Source organism: Chiloscyllium plagiosum, chromosome 13 (assembly GCF_004010195.1).
Source record: "Chiloscyllium plagiosum isolate BGI_BamShark_2017 chromosome 13, ASM401019v2, whole genome shotgun sequence".
NCBI lineage: Eukaryota > Metazoa > Chordata > Chondrichthyes > Orectolobiformes > Hemiscylliidae > Chiloscyllium > Chiloscyllium plagiosum.
In genome coordinates, this window is record NC_057722.1 from 60,342,022 (window position 1) to 60,359,842 (window position 17,821).

The following is a 17,821-nucleotide window of genomic DNA, read 5'->3' on the forward strand; positions in this document are numbered from 1 at the left end:
TCCCCCAGTTAAATATCCTCCCATTTTGTCTAATCCTCTCCTTCTCCATAGCTATGTAGAATGTGGGGCAGTTGTGGTCACTATCACCAAAATGCTCTCCCACCACAAGATCTGATACCTGCCCCGGCTCGTTTCCGAGCACCAAGTCTAGAATGGCCTCTCCCCTCGTCGGCCTGTCAACGTACTGAGTTAGGAAACCCTCCTGAACACACCTTACAAAAACAGCTCCATTCAAATCTTCTGCTCGAAGGAGGTTCCAATCAATATTGGGAAAGTTAAAGTCACCCATTACAACAACGCTACTACGTCCACACTTTACCAAAATCTGCCGACCTATGCTTTCTTCAATCTCCCTGCTGCTATTGGGGTGCCTGTAGTAAACCCCTAGCGAGGTGACTGATCCCTTGCTGTTCCTAATTTCCACCCATACTGACTTGGTAGGCAGATCTTCCTCGACAATGGAAGCTTCTGTAGCTGTGATACCCTTTCTGATTAGTAGTGCTACACCCCCTCCTCTTTTCCCCCTTTCCTATTCTTTTTAAATGCTCTAAACCCTGGACCATCCAGCATATGTTTCCCTCAATAACATGACCAACTGCTCACAAGTTCCAAGTGTGGTCTGACTCGTGCCTTGCACAGTATGAGCAAGAGTGTTAAGTTATTGCCCACTCACTTAACCAGTCCTATCAGTCATATGTCTTATGTCATTCTCACTACATGGCTTCCCACTTTTTTATTATGTCATTTGCAAACTTGGTGATAGTACATTCACTTCCATTATGCAAGCCTCTGACATATATTGAAAATAATTCTGGATCCAGCACTGATACTTGTAGCACTCCACTAGTTTTAGGTTGCCATGCAAAAAATGTGCGCTTTATTGAACCCTGTCTCCAATTAATTAGTCAATCTTCTATCTAGATATAAATGTTAACCACAGTGCCAAAGACTCATTTCACATTCAGCAGCTTAATGTGTGACACCTTATCAATGCCATTTATAAATCCAAATATATTGCATCTACTGGTTTCTCTGTGAGCTATCTTTTTTTATTTTACCTCCTCAAAGAGTAAGACTGTAACAATGCTTTTTTTTAAGCATGATTTCCCCTTCATGGAGATAAACTGACTCTACTAGAAATGAGGTTTGTTTCTCAATGTTTTGCTATTTTGTTATAGTATGACAGACTCTAACATTTTCAAAATGACAGTGTCATGGAAATTAAATTGACTCGACTCAACTATTAGCAAGAGCAACCAAAAAGAGCTTTATTGATTTTAACCTCCACATTGCAGAGGGACCACATGCACTTGACAAAAATGCCTTGTGCAAGGGCCCTGAGCATAATTCATATATTCGTCTTATACTGTTTCTTATCACGCTCTCCGGGACAAAGACTATGAAGATTTGAGTTGTTATTCTTTTCATTTCCTTGTTGTGGACATACTGTTCTTATATTTTTCTCTTGTTGAATGTTTACAAAGTTCCGCAGAGACAAGCTGTCCCTTGACTGCAGACTTCAGCAAAGTGTCAGAAAGTTTTAAATTTAGTAAAGCATTGTCTTTCAGATTTCAGAGTAAATGTTAATTTTGTTAATTTTCCATTACATTTTCCCCCTTTTTGTCATTCTATGACAACCAGGATAACAAAAAATAGAGACAGATTTTAAAAAATCTACACAGCCAGTTAGCTAAAAATCAGCAATCTTAACAGCTGTCTGTGTTGTAAGGAGCATTTTAAACCGTCGTAGCCAACTCTTTGCTTTCCAGTTTTTCCTCCTGAAGTCTTTCACCACTATACAGTTTCCAGGTTCTAGATTGTGCAGCTTCCCTTCTGCTGGTTGGAGTAGTGCTGCTTTCACTTGATTCAGTATTTCAGACAAAAGTGTAGAGAGTCTCATACAGTAACACAACATCTCATCCTCACAGTAGCCTGTTATCTGTCTTACCTTAGGTCTTGGGTCAATTCCTATATTGGGCGGCCTACCGAACAAAATCTCAAATGGGCTAAGATTAGCTCTTCCTCTCCTTGAGATCTCATATACCTCAGCACAATTGGAAGTGCCTTTTTCCACGTCACCCCTAGTTCCTCATAACATTTTGTCAATTTATTTTTTAAATGTAGCATTTTCTCTTTCCACTGCCCTACCACTCACTGGGTGGTAGGCACAGTGTTGTCTCATGTTTATTCCCAAATAATCACTGATCTTGCTGTAAGGCATTATTGACAAATGATATCCCATTGTCACTATTAAGCCTTTCAGGGATGCCCCTGTATCTCCAAAAAGGTAACTGGGGTGCCTTCCACATATAACATAGAGGTAGGCATTGACTTACACGCATCATCATTGTACTGAACATATGGTCCACACTCTGCAATCTCAGTGCTCAATATGGGGGTGGGACTTGTTTCAGTGCCCGTAAGATTAGTAGAAGAGATTAACATAAGTGAGTCTTCATTGCCAAGCATAAGGGCAAGAGACTTACCTGTACCTTGTGGACTGCCCACCTCCACCTCAGCCTTCCCCCATCAGTCATCCTGCTGTCCAGCATCCAGGGCCAATTGAGGCTGTCTGTGTGAGCACTGTCTCGCTCAGTGGTCCATTGCTCTACAAACAAAGCACCCACCAGATCTACCTCTGCTAGCACCTCTTCCACTCTCTTTTTCTGCAGCACATCCCCCCAACGGCTGGGTGACCATCTTTTTCGCTATTTCATCCTTCATTCCATTGATGAAGCTGTTCCTCAGGTATGCTTCCTACGGCATGATTTCTGCTGCTGTTATGTCTTCAGGTGATCTCAGTCCACTATGGGCATTATGGACTTCAGTGAGGTGCGTAAGGTACTGGGGCACTGTCTCACCTTCCCGTTGTTTACACATTGCTATTTTCGTCATGTTCATTTGCACTGGGAATGCCTCCCAGTCAGTCACCAGCTGTTCTGCTCCACTTGCGGATTGGCTGCTCTGGCATGGACGTTTGCGGCTGGCCATTTATATTTCTCTTGGGCTTCTTGCTTCAATCTGTTGCGGGTACGAGATGCTACCGGTGATTCAGCAGACCCTGAGGCGGCCACTGCTGATGTGGAACCTTCGCCAGGCGGATCTTGTAGCAGGGCTGTAGGTCTCGGAGGGCAGTCATCAAGGTCAGGATCTGAAACAGACTTAAGACACTGTACAACTTTGTTAGGTTGTTTTCCACACACGTCTGCATGTGCGCTGGTGTTTGTACGTGCATTTGATCTATCCTTTACTTGAGATTTCCTTTCTCTGATATCAGTCTCAGCCTTCCACATGTTATAAGTATTCCAATTCACAGGTTCTATTTTTCCCTTTCATCTCTCCTTCTCTCCCTCCTCCAACCTCAACCTCAATATTTCCAACTGCCTTTTACTAAAACTTACTCTCTCCGGAAAACCTCATTCTTTGAATCACAATTCTGACTGCTTTACAGACTCTGGGCCATAATTATTTAACATGTACTGTATTTTTGGTTGGCCATTCCAATTTCTCTGTGGACCCTCTTTTTGTTTGCTCTTGCCAGAGCCCATTTTCAGTATTATTGGAAAAGTGTTCAGCTCTCTCTCTGTCTCTCATGGTACGGTTATCTTTTTCCCTTTGACTTGCTTTTTACCTCTGGAGGTCCCCTCTCACATTAGGCGCATCCGCCTCAATGCCTTAGTTTTCATAAACCAAGAAATCACGTCCCCGGTACATCTTTGGTGAGTCCAACTCAGCTAGTGGTGGTTCCAAGTCTAAAATCAGCCTTAAATTTGCTGTCACTCAAAAACTCTAGAGACAGCAATCCTTCCTCTTGAGTTTTGCTCAAATACTGCGCGAGAGTTCACTGAACCCTTTTCCTGATTCATTTATTCTCTTAGAATGAGTCTCTATATAGGATTACTTAAGCCACAACTCCTACCCTGACCCTAGTCAGTTCAGACCCCGGCGCTGGGGCGATCCACAGATTCCCAGTCCTCTCACGCAAAAGGGCCAATTCAGCGCTCGAGATGAAGTGAAAAACCTTCAAGGCGCTGATGCCTGCACCTTCTGGGAATCTTTAGAATCTCACCCAGTCACGGGGTGCCGGGAGAGCCCCCAAGTTTACTGTTGTGGAAATTAAATTGACTCGACTCAACTATTAGCAAGAGCAACCAAAAAGAGCTTTATTAATTTTAACTTCCGCATTGCAGAGGGACCACATGCACTTGACAAAAATGCCTTGTGCAAGGGCCCTGAGTATAATTCATATATTCGTCTTATACTGTTTCTTATCATGCTCTCAAGGACAAAGACTATGAAGATTTGAGTTGTTATTCTTTTCATTTCCTTGTTGTGGACATACTGTTCTTATATTTTTCTCTTGTTGAATGTTTACAAAGTTCCACAGAGACAAGCTGTCCCTCGACTGCAGACTTCAGCAAAGTGTCAGAAAGTTTTAAATTTAGTAAAGCATTGTCTTTCAGATTTCAGAGTAAATGGATTTCAGAATAAATGTTAATTTTGTTAATTTTCCATTACAGACAGATGTTCAACTAACTGGCCTACAGTCATCTGCTTTGTTTTAAATCTCCCTCACTTTTTGATTAAGCAAGTCTAAGAATTCTCTTGTACTTTTTCAGCGTCTAAGAATTATTGAAAGATGACTGCCAGTTCATCTACTATCTTTGTAGCTACTTCCGTTTGAATCCTTAGGTTCAACCCATCAAGCACATGGCTTTATCAGCCTTTAGCCCAATCATTATTTCCTATCTAATGAGAGATATTGTGTTTAATTTCTTCTTATTTGATTATTTAGCTTTTTTTTTGTAAAGTTAATTGTGTCCTCTTCCATGAAAATTAATGCCAAATATTGTTCAACTCCTCTGCCATTTCCTGGCTCATGTTTCTACTTCCAGAGTCTCATTCCCTCAGGGCCCAATGTTCATGGTGGCCTCTCTTATCCTTTCTACATATTTAAGGAAGCTCTTATGGTCGATTGTTAGGGTATTGACTAGTTCGTCCACATAGTTTATTTTGTCCCTCATAATATTGATTGGCTTTTAAAATATTCCCAATCCTCAGAGTTTGTAAGAAAAAAATCATTGTAAGAAAAAATAAAATTAAAATCATTGTATAGTTGAGAATCTGAAGATAATGTCACTGTAATCCTACCAGACCATATGGCTCTTTTTACATTAGAGAGAGAGAGATGACCATGGTGTTTTGACTTGAGGGTTACCACACCTTGGGTGAGGGCAGAAATTGAGAATGACAGTCTTCATGGTAATCTCAGTCAATGTGTGAATTAAAGTCACACTGTATCACAACATTCTGTATCACATACCAGCTGTCTAGGCAACTGAGGTAAACAACACCATGTTACGAGTTTCAGAATATAATTTGGGAATTGTAAATCATGTACGCACTGCTTCCTGGACCAGAAACTGTTTAAGATAATTGTGCCTGTCCTGCAGATCATATTCAGATACGATTGGTGGATGGTGGAAGTCGCTGTGCTGGAAGGGTGGAGCTGTATTCCAATGGAACCTGGGGAACTGTGTGTGATGATTCCTGGGATTTAGAAGATGCCCAAGTTGTCTGTCAACATCTGAAATGTGGACAGGCTCTAAATGCAACGATTTCCAGTTGGTTTGATCCAGGAGTGGGACCTATCTGGTTAGATAATGTGAAATGTCGAGTGAATGATTCCATTTTGTGGGAATGTCTAGCAGGATCTTGGGGTGAGATTGACTGCAACCATAAAGAAGATGCTGGAGTTATCTGCTCAGGTGAGATGTGCTTTCAAAATTGGGGACTGTTAATGATAGCATTAATAAATCTAGGGACTGGATGATTGATAATTAGACCTGGTAATCATTGAGTTTGTTGCTCTATGGCCTACTGCTCCTGATAACAATGGAAAATCCATTGATTTAGTTGCATGCCAACGTTTTGTAGAATGAGATATTAAGCTGCAGTCTGGCACATTTAAAATGAAATTCGATGAAACAATTGTTATGGACCAGGCCAGATCACCTCAAAACATTTCAAACAAGTAGCCCAGACCCTAACTTTACTAGTTGTTTAAAGCAGGTGTGATATGAATATTCCAGGAGATGCAGCTGATCAAAACACTTAGCTGAAAATGTGTTGCTGGAAAAGCGCAGCAGGTCAGGCAGCATCCCAGGAGCAGGAGAATCGATGTTTCGGGCATGAGCCCTTCTTCAGGAATCAGTGTTTAATTTCCGATATGGCTAAGAAGAACTGTTTGTTTAGTGTATGGATTCTTCTGTGGATGAAGAACAGTAGAGGTCCTTTGCAAGTCTGTGAGAGTGTTGTCCTGAGCTGGGGTAGGGCTAATTGCAGGGAATGTAGGTAGTGGCGCATGGCTGCAAGCATGGAGCGGAGGATCCGGAGGGAGGTCTGCTGCAGGAGGCTTCGGATTTGTTGTAGGTACTGGCTGTCCTGGTTGGGTCCAAATTTTGTTGGTCTGAACATAGTCCGGAGTCCGTGCGGGGTCAGTCGGTTCCGTAGGCAGGTGCTGAGGAAGGAGATGTGGCTGTGGTAGCGAGTCTGTTTGAGAACGTGGCTGAAGAGCTTCTGGGCAGAGGAGATGACCTGGGGTGTGCAGTGAGAGAGGGACTCACTGAAATCCTTGTAGAGGGAGGAAGAGAGCTTCTTCAAGAAACGCATCCTTGCAAGAGGATTCGCAGTAGGTTAAAATCTTCTAGGAGAAAGTGAGGACTGCAGATGCTGGAGATCAGAGCTGAAAATGTGTTGCTGGAAAGTTTGAGAACGTGGCTGAAGAGCTTCTGGGCAGAGGGTTTGAGAACGTGGCTGAAGAGCTTCTGGGCTCCTGAAGTGGCTCCTGAAGAAGGGCTCATGCCTGAAACGTTGGTGATTCCTGAAGAAGGGCTCATGCCTGAAACGTTGATTCTCCTGCTCCTTGGATGCTGCCTGACCTGCCGCGCTTTTCCAGCAACACATTTTCAGCTCTGATCTCCAGCATCTGCAGTCCTCACTCTCTCCCGGTCAAAACACTTAGTTTTACACAGAACAGAATTTATTTACAAGATTTATGAATGAAATAGAAACAAAGGATAACAGAATACCAAATAGCTTAATCTATTCAAAAAACCAACTGATCATCCCAACTTAATGATGCTTTTCCAAATACTTGTAACAATCCCTATGAACACCCCTTGGAACAAAAGGTAAAATCAAACACAGGATTTTACTGGGGAGAGAGAAAGAGAGATGACAGCATGGAACACCCTCTTCCATGTAGATATTTCTTGGATCTGCAGCTTCAAAACTGCCTGACTGCTTTCAGTGAACAGTCAGACTGCCAAAACTGTTAATCAAACCAGAGATAGCTGAGTTGGGAGAAGTGGCACTCCCCTTTCTTTTTTATCTAAAACTTGGAAGCCTTTTGACTCAGGCAGTATTTGTCAGCTATAATCAAATTGGCAATAGACACTTCCAAGCCAGACTTTACAGAATCGCTGCTTTTATGACTTGCTGAAGGTGCAGCAGCATCTCACAATCGTCTTCCGAATGGTCTGTTTTAAGAAAAATCATCAAAGTAATGTAGTTAAGGATCTGTTTGATTTTGTTTTATCCGCATTTACAGGGGTCGCATGGAAATGAACAGAAGATTAACCTAAGCTTTGTTCTCCAGAGCACAGGGCTATGAGGCTGCAGGATGGAGCGAACCACTGTCAGGGCAGAGTCGAGGTTTTCTATAATGGAACCTGGGGGACTATTTGTGCTGATTCGTTTGGAATAAAAGAAGCGGAAGTTATATGTAAACAGCTCGGGTGTGGCTCTGCCCAATCTGTGGAAGGTGCTGTTACATTTGGAAGCGGTTCTGGACAGATCTGGCTCGATGATGTGAGCTGTCGTTTGCACGATACACTTCTGTGGCAATGTCCATCTTCACCATGGGGCAAACATAATTGCAACCACCAGGAGGATGTCGGAATCATTTGTTCAGGTAAGAACTGCAAATGGAGTCAATTCATCGTGAAATACTTCACCACTGTTTAATATTTCTATCACTTGTAAATTTGCGGTCACCCACAGCTCTGCAGTGTGTGTTTAAATCGAAAAAAGCCCCAAACCCCATTATGCCTGTACTCGATGACCTACATGCATGTGGAGTGTGTAGCATTTTGATGCTTTAAAAAAATCATGCGATGTCAATACTGGCTATGCCCGTATTTATTGCCCTTCCCTAATTGACCGAGAAGAGGAGGTGGTGAGCTACCTTCTTGAACGGTCGTAGTCCATTTATGTCGTAACACCCACAGTACTGGTATGAAGAGAGTTCCGGGATTTTGACGCAGACTCAGGGAAGGGCGATATACTTCCAAGTCAGGATGGTGAGAGCCTTGGAGGTAGGTGGTAGTGTTCGCTGTATCTAATGCACTTCCTCTGTCGCGTTCGGGAGTTCGGAAGGTATTCTCAGGGTTGTTTATAATTACCTACACGACTTTCCTTTCCTTTTTGTCTGTGAACATCTTCAATCCCACCATTCTTTGACACATATACCTTGCTCTAATTCTGACTGTTGTTCATTCTTAAGTTTAATAGCTCCACCATTCGTGACAGTGCTTTCAATTGTCTATATTCAAACCTCTATGTTTCGCTACCGTCAACTGTCTACTTCTCTATATCGCTTTCGTATTTTAACAGATACTTTCGAGTCTGCTTTGTAGATGTCGGTGTTGGACTGGGGTTTACAAAGTTAAAGATCACACAACACTAGGTTATAGTCCAACAGGTTTACTTGGAAGCACGAGCTTTCGGAGCGCTGCTGATGAGTGTTTCCAAATAAACCTGTTGGTCTATAACCTGGTATTGTGTGATTTTTAACTTGGAGCCTGCAGCTTTGAAAATGTTATCTGCTATCTATTTTCATATCCCCTTTTTTTGTTAATGCTGTCGTTGAAAGCCCTGTCCGAATATCAGCTATTGTTTTGAAAGTAATCGATTGTTTACTTTCCAGAACTAAATCCTGGGAAAATGCACAGTGAGAGGAAGAGGAAAAAAAATAACATGGAATCAGTTTCGGAAGATGTTGGTAATTATTGACAAGGATTCCATTAAAACTTAATAATAAAATCCATACTGTCTCTAAATATTGTTATTTAACATTAATATACCCAAGAGTAGGCAATTATCTTGCGCTGTGCACGCCGGCCAACTAGTTTAATTTTATATAACGCTACACAATGATCGGGACCGGTGAGCACATTTGCTTTTGACTTATACTAACAGAGTACCGCGATGACTGAGAGACCCAGGATCTTTAATAATGGTGCAGTCAAAGTATCTTCGCGGTTTGGAATTTGGAGCAGGACAACTAAAGTAAATGTCCAATTTCAAGTTGAGGTACCCTCTGGTTTCTTACGAAATCTTTGTTTTCTCTGCAGAGCTGCGGCATCGAACAACTGTTCGGGAAGAGTTGAAATATTTTTCAGTGGGACATGGGGAACGGTTTGTGATGATTCCTGGGACAGGCATGATGCCGCTGTCGTCTGCAGACAGTTAAATTGCGGCGAGCCGGTCTGGGCTGTGGGAGAGAAGCTATTGGACCAATTTGGATGGACGAGGTTCAGTGCAAGGGAAGTGAACTATTCCTGTGGGACTGCCAATTGTCAGCAATGGGAGATCATGACTGTGAACATAAAGAGGACGTCAACGTGATCTGTTCCGGTACACAATTTTAACTTTAGCTTTTATTTGATCATTCTCAACTTTGCCATTATTGACTTCAATCACCCTCTGTGGTCTCATGTGGTCCTCCGTATAACAACCACCTCCCTCCCAAGAAATCACCAACTCCGGCCTTCTGCTCATCACTGAATCTTTTGACCGTTGCCATCACTTCTTCCCCTCCCCAGAAACTAAGCATGCAGATTCCACACCCAAACACACGACGACTTTGTCTTACTCTACATTTCATTGAAAAACGTACTGCTTTGATCAACCTTTCAGTCACCTAACCCAAGAGATGTGGGTCTGTGTCAATTGTTCCCCAATAATGTTCTGGTGAGGTCTATTATGGATAGTACATAAATGAAAGGTGAATGTATAATCAGTGTGTGGAAAACACATACAAGGGACATTAGGAAACGTGTTAATTCCAGGAGGAGTTATTAAAAATATCTTACTGCTATAACTACACAGTGAAATTTTATATCGTTGTCCAAATGCTTGTTTATACAAAGCGTGTATATTTGTTTTGTAACCATGCCAATCGACAGGGCTACGTTTATATTTAAAAATGGAATTCTCCGGAAGTGAGATTCTTGTTGAGGATTTCGCCGTCTACAGAGAAGTCATTATCTGCTCATGTGAAGGCTTTGGAGCTTACGTACCTCACCCCCAAGACAGTCCCAAATACTACAATCTGTAGAAGATAAACAGTCCATGCTATCCTGCGTATATGTGCCACCTCATCACGTTTTTTTGTAACTGTTCACAAGTTTTCAATGATACATCTATGCAATTATCTATGCCAATCAAAGTGCGTTCCTTTTCATCCTTTCGCAAATAATCTGATCTATCAATTTTGGATCCAAAGTGTATCACCTCACATTTCACCACATTGAGATCCATTTGTCACATTTATGCTAAATTACTTAATGTGTCAACCTGCAAATTCTGCTCATAACTGCAATATGTCTTCTCGCAACTTTCTTGGCGTCGCCATTAAACTCTAATAATAGCAGCTTGCTTCATATTAAAAACTGAAGTTATACATAATTTTCCAGAATCTGAACACATAGGATCAATTTCCAGTGTCGGTGCAATCGATAGTTAATGCTAGTTTTGCCTCGAGTACTAATTATAATAAACACAACAATCTTACGTTCTGCTGTATGGTTAAAGCAGAAAAGATTTACAGGGAGGTTGCTGGATGGGGGGTTTAAATTTATAAGAGAGGTCGAATAGACTTGTACTTTTTCCCTGGAACATAGGAGGCGGAGAGGTAACTTCATAAAGATTTAGAAAATTACCAGGGGCATAGATAAGATCCTTTCCTCAGTGCAGGGGAGTCCAAAGCTACAGGGCATGTGTTTAAAGTGAGAAGGGACAGATTCAAAAGAGACCCGAGAGGCAACTTTTCATGCAGAGTGTGGAGCGTATATGGAACAATCTACCAGAGGAAGGCATGGAGGCTTGTTCAATTAAGACATTTATAAGGCGTCTGTATGTGTACATGAGTTGGAAGGGTTTGGAAGCATATGGGCCAAATGTTGACAAATGGGATAAAATTAGATTAGATTAGATTAGATTCTCTACAGTGTGGAAACAGGCCCTTCGGCCTAACAAGTCCACACCGCCCCTCCGAAGAGAAACCCACCCAAACCCATTCCCCTATCCTATATTTACCCCTGACTAACGCACCTAACACAGTGGGCAATTTAGCATGGCCAATTCACTTGACCTGCACATCTTTGGATTGTGTGAGGAACCGGAGCACCCGGAGGAAACCCATGCAGACGCAGGGGGAATGTGCAAACTCCACACAGACAGGTGGGAATCAAATTAGTTTAGGGTATCATGTTGGCATGATCAAGTTGGACCGAAGGTTCCATTTCTGTGTTGTAAACTCTTTGATCATAAAAGCGCGGAACAAATGTTCCCTATCATTATGACATATTTGTGATTACAGGCCATCAGAAGCACACAACACCCTTCAACCAGCAGAGGGCCTCTATCTTCATCATCCCTTGCGTATTTGTTGTCCTTTTGATTGCTGTTTCACTTGCTTTGGCCGCAGAATTGCAGAGAAGCTTCGAGAAAGGTTGGTCAATTGCAAATAAACTCCCAGATTTTTAAGTGGCTCGCGTAATTCTTATTCATCTTGTTGTTCTGCAATTCTTAGTGCATTCATATTCTGAGCGAGTGCTTTGCAGGAAGGTTGTCAACATAAAGGAGGTTTAGGTACGAGAATACATTGCGTTGTTAGGAATTGTTTTCTTTCATAGCCAGGAAGCATAAAGGAGAGTAACCTGAGACATACATAATAATGAAGAATTTCGACAGATTTCGTACAGCTCGGAGGCCAGGACACAGCTTTAAAGTGTTATGTTCAAGGGTTAGAGGGATTTGCTTCCACTTAAAGGGGATTGAGGGTCTGAATAAATGATGGGCGTATTCAAAATGTAGTTAGTTTCGTATCTGAAGTCTCAACCGACATGATATAGACCCATGTTGGAAAATGGCCTGGGATGGTTGGTCAAGTGATAATGGAACTGATTCATAACCTAGGTATCTTGTACTGTGGGCATTGGTTGAAATCCTACTTTGGGGAAGCTGGTGAAATTTGACTCGATCTCAAAATACGGAGTTTAAAATTGGTTCCCATTAGTGATTTTTAAAAAAAATCTGTTTCACTGAAATCTTTTGACAAGGAAATCTGCCATTGCCCAGTCTGGCCTACATTTGGCTTCAGACTGATAGCAATGTACTTGTCACTTCACTGTTCGAAATGGGCAATACATACTCGCCCAGCCAGTGAAACTCACAACCTGTTGATGTTTCAAGGAATAATAACATTGTCTAGCTGGTTTCTGGAGAAGTATCAGAGCATTGGAAAACTGCTAATGTAACAACTCTATTTAAAATAGGAGAGAGGCAAAAGGAACTGATAATTATTGTCAATTAGATTAACATCTAGTGCAAGAAAATATTGGTATCAATTATTAAATGAATAATCTCAGAACATTTGTAAAATCATCATCTAATCTAATAGAGTAACATAGCTTCATGAAAGGGAAATTATGATTGATGAACTTGTTTGTGTTTTTCGAGGAAGTCTTAACTAGAGTGGATAGAGTAGATGTCTTATGTTTGGACATCCAGAGGTGTTCAACAAGGTAACTCGAAAAGGTTAAATGAAAAAAAAAACGAGCCCACAGTGTTGAAGATACTATATTGGCACGGATAGCAAATTGGCTGTATCAACGTGCGAACCCTCTTGAGTTCCTCATACTTATAGTGTGAAATATGTCACTCATGCCAATGTCCATAATGCCTTCTGGATAGCAGGCAATCATAGCACAGTGATTTATCCAATATTCTCTCATCTAGATTAGTATCATAAAATTTACCACAAAAGACAGCATACTGAAGGATTGAGAACAATTTCATTTCAGGAAATTAGGACAAAAATGTTTTTCAAGAGTGGAAAACAAAGAGTATGTGAGTAAAATTGCCAGGTAAATAAAAGCTGGCTAAAAAGACTTCTATAAATATGAGAAGAGAATCTTTTAAAAACAGTAAAGTTCACTGTAATTCCCATACTGTCAGAAATTGGGGAAATTTTATTAGGAAAAAAAGAAATGGAATTTAAATAATTTTTTTTGAAAAAAAGTGATAACAGAACATTTGGAAAACATTAATGGGTTGGCAAAGCCATAATGGGTTTATGAAAGCCAAATAATGCTAAATATGTCTACTGGAGTTTTATTTTGAAGGTGTAACCACTAGAATAGATAAGGGAAACCTGTTAGATGTAGCATGTTTTGAATTTTCTGATAGGAGTTCTAGGCAAATTTAAAGCACATAAAATGGGATTAACATTTAGCATGGATCAAGAATTGGTTGACAGACAGAAAACAGAGAGTGGGGAGAAATGTGTCTTTTCTTTGAGATGCACAAAGTGACAAGTGGAATATTGTAAGGAGCATTGATGGGCTCCAAGCATTCACAATATGTAAACTGTTCTGGATGAGGGAACCAAATGAAACATTTCCAAGTTTTCAGATGACATACGACTGGGCAAGATTTTGAGTTGTGAGGTGGAAGAGGCAATAAGGATTCAAGATGATTTGGACAAGTTAAGTGAGTGGGCTAGTACATGGCCGATTCAGTACAATGTGACTACATCTAAATTTGTACACTTCATTGTGAAAATAAAAGAGAGGAAGAGTATTTTTAAATGGGATGTTTTGGGAATATGGATTTAAAAAATGGATATTGGTATCCTTGTAAACAAGTCAATGAAAATACACAGGCATGTTCAGGAAGCAATGAGCAAGGCAATTGGTCTACTGACCTTCATTGTGAGATGATTTGTGTTAAGAGGCAGGGATAACTTGCTGCACTTGCATGGAGCCTTGCTGAGACTACAACTGGAGCTTTGCAGTAGTGCACTTTTGCCTCCCTACCTAAAAAAGAGACAACAAGGGAGTTCCATGGAGATTCACTCGGCTGATATTGGGGATGACATGATTTTCTTATGAGGAAAGGTAGGTTTGACTGGCCTGTATTCAATCAAATTTAGAAGGATGAGAGAACTTTTTGAAATGTATACAAACCTAACAAGCTGGACAGACTTCATTATGGGAAGATGTTTTCAATGGTTAGGGAGTCTACAATTAATCTCAGGATATTCAGTATACCATTTCGGGCTGAGATGAGAAAATACTTTTTTCACTCGAAGAGTAGTGAACCTTTAGAAATCTGGACCACCGAAGGCCGGAGAGGCCAGGTTATTGAATGTAATCAGGAAAGAGATAGCTAAATTTTGAGATTTTAAAGGCATCAAAGAGTGTGGGGAAGAAGTAGGAATGTTACATCGAGAATGGTGAAGCAGGCTGGAAGGCCAAATCACCACCACCTGCGACTCCTTTCTCTGTTTTTATACCGTATTTGTGTTTGCCACTTATCAGTTTAGAACATAGAACATAGAACAATACAGCACAGAACAGGCCCTTCGGCCCACGATGTTGTGCCAAACATTTGTCCTAGCTTAAGCACCCATCCATGTACCTATCCAATTGCCGCTTAAAGGTCACCAAAGATTCTGACTCTACCACTCCCACAGGCAGCGCATTCCATGCCCCCACCACTCTCTGGGTAAAGAAAGTTTGTGGCTGTTGACTAATTTACATTCTCTTTTTTTCTATCATTCATACATGTCTACTCTTCTTTTGAAAACAAACAACATTTGTGCTTACTGTTCATGATGTAATTACATGTAAACATTCCCAGTTCTTATCTTGTCAAATCAATTGGGGAATATTGGATTCTTTCACACATTTGAAGTAGATATATACATTTATTTAACCCCTATCCAGCTAAGTACCAATCACCAGATTGCCAATTAAATACTTCTTCAGTCATTGCTGCCTACCACTCTCCACTCATCTTTTATTCTTCCCCTAGTCATGGGAATGCAGTGCCATCAACAACAGAGTATGCAACTGCAAAGATGCTCCAAAAGGTTTATGAAAACAGCATACTATTTACTAGGATTACGAATTACTAACACTGATAAGTGCTAGGACCAAGAGGAGACATTCAAAGTATATAGAAATAGGAATGGTGATCATAATTCTTGCATTGGTTTCTTCAAAACAAGATGTCATATAACCTCAAGCAGTGACAAAATATCTCGGCTTTGTTATCCGAACAATTGATCTCAGAGCACGATCATCTCTGTATCCCATGCTTCCCCTGCAATTCTCTCAGGCTATCCCAGACAATCTATTCAGCAAAGTAGGGAACAGAATTTTTCAAGAATTTAGCAGGAAATTGGATATTAGAGACTATATGAGAATTCAAATGACTGTTATCTACCAGGCAGCATTACATGGGATCGAAAGAGGAATATGGGTGCAAAGGGTATGAGTAATCTTTGATGCTTGGACATCTTTGATGTGTTTTTTTTTGTTTTACAGCCAACAGGAACAGACAACATTACAGCACTGGACTTCCTGATCATGTTTATGAAGAGATTGAAGTTCAGGACCTTGGAACAGAGACAAGTAATTATCTTTTAGATTTACACCTATGGTAATTTTCAATTTAAATGAAATTTGCATTTTAAGATTATAATGCATTTCCTTCAAAGGTTTGCACTCTGCCAATTCACTAAACAAGTTGGAATATTATACAGACAGTGAGTTACATGAATATGCAGATGCAAATATTGAAGATAAACTAATTTGACATCTTGTCACACGCCTTGCTTTACAATTCCCCAAAGAAAAGTGAAACTAACAAACTCACATCCTCATAGTCAGGCCAACACAATTTAGAAACACACAACAATCTAATCATAGAGTGATTTTAGTATCACAATCGCAATCCAAATTATCAGTCTTAATTGTCAGTGTCTTTTTAAACTCAAGCAGGCAGACTGCATTGTTAATAATATTTATTTATTTAACTGTGGTCCAAAGCAGTAAATTAGAAGAACTTTAGTTAGATATCCATATGCACGGTAATGTAAAACCATTTGAGTTCAGCGGTAGGTAACTGATCACTGACTCCAATATTTAGGTTTTCTATGAATTTTTAATAGTAGAGCTACATCACTGTGTCGATATAAGTTTTAATACACTGAATACCCTTGCATTCGGCAGGTAGAAGTGACAGGAGATTCATGAAGATGTCCCCCCAGCATAGATCGTGCACCTGTATAGGATACACATTTTAACCATTAAAAATGTAAATGTAGAGTTCACCAAGATAGTAACTTGACTTCAATACTTCTCCCTATTGCATTTACTAATAAATCATACCCATGTTTATTTAGAACAGGCAAATACTCTGACCTATTTTGTGTGTTTCAGTGGAGGCAACAATAAGTATGAATTAGATCAGTCAAATAAAGTAATTTTAGTCATTTGTCGAGGGACTGATGGTGAGTTAGATAAAGAGGAAGACAATATGGTTTGATTGTAAACCAATTCATATTGCGAAAGATATAGCAACATCTATTATAAGCTTGCTAAAGAAAATGCATACATTATTTTGCGGCTACCCTGACTAATGTAAGCTGACAATGCCTGATTGTTTTGCTTTTTAGATTCGCTTACTCTTTTCGGTAATGAATTTGAAAGACAATTTGATGATATTCAATAATTTGAAACAGATTACGAAGAACTACCACCACTTCAACTTCTTCCGGGACATTATCATTAGTTTCGATTTCCCATTTATTTTAACCAATTTGTGATAATGAAAATGAAAACTTTAATGTTGCTTATTTAGAAATCATCAACAAAGGAAATGTTGCAGTCAAAATTTCGCTGAAATAAAATGGAGCACTAATTTGCTGTGAGGAGAATAGTAAATTACAACATGTTTTGGAGTCAGTTGCCAAATTGAAGTTAAAAATATTTCACCGGGACTGATTTTATTGTGGTATAATGTTGAATGTTGCAGTTATCAATGTTGAGCATTTGTGTCAAAATTTTGTAATCATGGAAATCTGGAACTTTTCTTATTCCAGTTATGTGCTTCAAATATTGACGTTAGGCTACACTTTATTAGTTATCCTTAGATAGTGGTTTATGTGAAAATGACTGTCCTGATGTTGTTTTATGAAATGAAGAGAGGGATAACTTATCTGTTAATGGCATAATAAGTGCAGAGCATTTCAAAATAAATTAATAGGTGCATTGCTAACTAGAGTGCCATCTTCAGTGCTGAACTATGACGCACTTCACTTCGATTCTGTAAGGTATTGCATCAATCTTCATTCCCAAATATGCACTCATTTGACTCATTTGCTTGCCAAAATGATAATAAAACTGAAGTCTAAATGTTTAAGAATGGATTTTTTTTCATAATTCATTTCGCAAATGAATTTATTTCAATTAGATCATGGAGTTCTATTCAATTTATGACATGTTCAGACAAAGCAACTTTTAATTAGGCAAATATCAGTTTGATTTATATTTGTATTTTCAATTGTGTCAATGTGGAGATTGCATTTTGGTTAACTCTGCTGATAAGATGGTAAAAACAATGACTGCAGATGCTGGAAACCAGATTATGGATTAGTGGTGCTGGAAGAGCACAGCAGTTCAGG

General features: G+C 40.1%; 2 protein-coding genes across 2 annotated transcripts in view; both read left to right on the plus strand.

Annotated features, from left to right (window-relative positions):
* The window catches only part of LOC122555637 (deleted in malignant brain tumors 1 protein-like), a 39,834-nt gene extending 30,299 nt beyond the window's left edge, over positions 1-9,535 (plus strand). Inside the window, exons 8-10 of the mRNA XM_043701635.1 lie at positions 5,454-5,775; positions 7,668-7,975; positions 9,417-9,535. Coding sequence (XP_043557570.1) covers positions 5,454-5,775; positions 7,668-7,975; positions 9,417-9,535 — 749 coding nt within the window. The remainder of the gene's footprint in view (positions 1-5,453; positions 5,776-7,667; positions 7,976-9,416) is intronic.
* A 49-nt stretch (positions 9,536-9,584) lies between these two features.
* On the plus strand, positions 9,585-17,396 carry LOC122556111 (scavenger receptor cysteine-rich type 1 protein M130-like). Its single transcript, XM_043702571.1, has 4 exons — positions 9,585-9,699; positions 11,666-11,797; positions 15,681-15,767; positions 16,814-17,396. Exons 1-4 carry the CDS (start codon positions 9,588-9,590, stop codon positions 16,867-16,869), a joined length of 387 nt encoding a protein of 128 aa, XP_043558506.1. The 5' UTR covers positions 9,585-9,587; the 3' UTR covers positions 16,870-17,396.
* The last annotated feature ends 425 nt before the right edge of the window (positions 17,397-17,821 follow it).

Excerpts from the sequence above, each read along its gene's own strand:
- LOC122556111 (XM_043702571.1), top strand. The coding sequence starts at position 9,588 with ATGGACGAGGTTCAGTGCAAGGGAAGTGAACTATTCCTGTGGGACTGC. Across the intron at positions 9,700-11,665 it reads CGTCAACGTGATCTGTTCCG|GCCATCAGAAGCACACAACA; the intron begins GTACACAATTTT and ends TTGTGATTACAG. Across the intron at positions 11,798-15,680 it reads GCAGAGAAGCTTCGAGAAAG|CCAACAGGAACAGACAACAT; the intron begins GTTGGTCAATTG and ends TTTGTTTTACAG.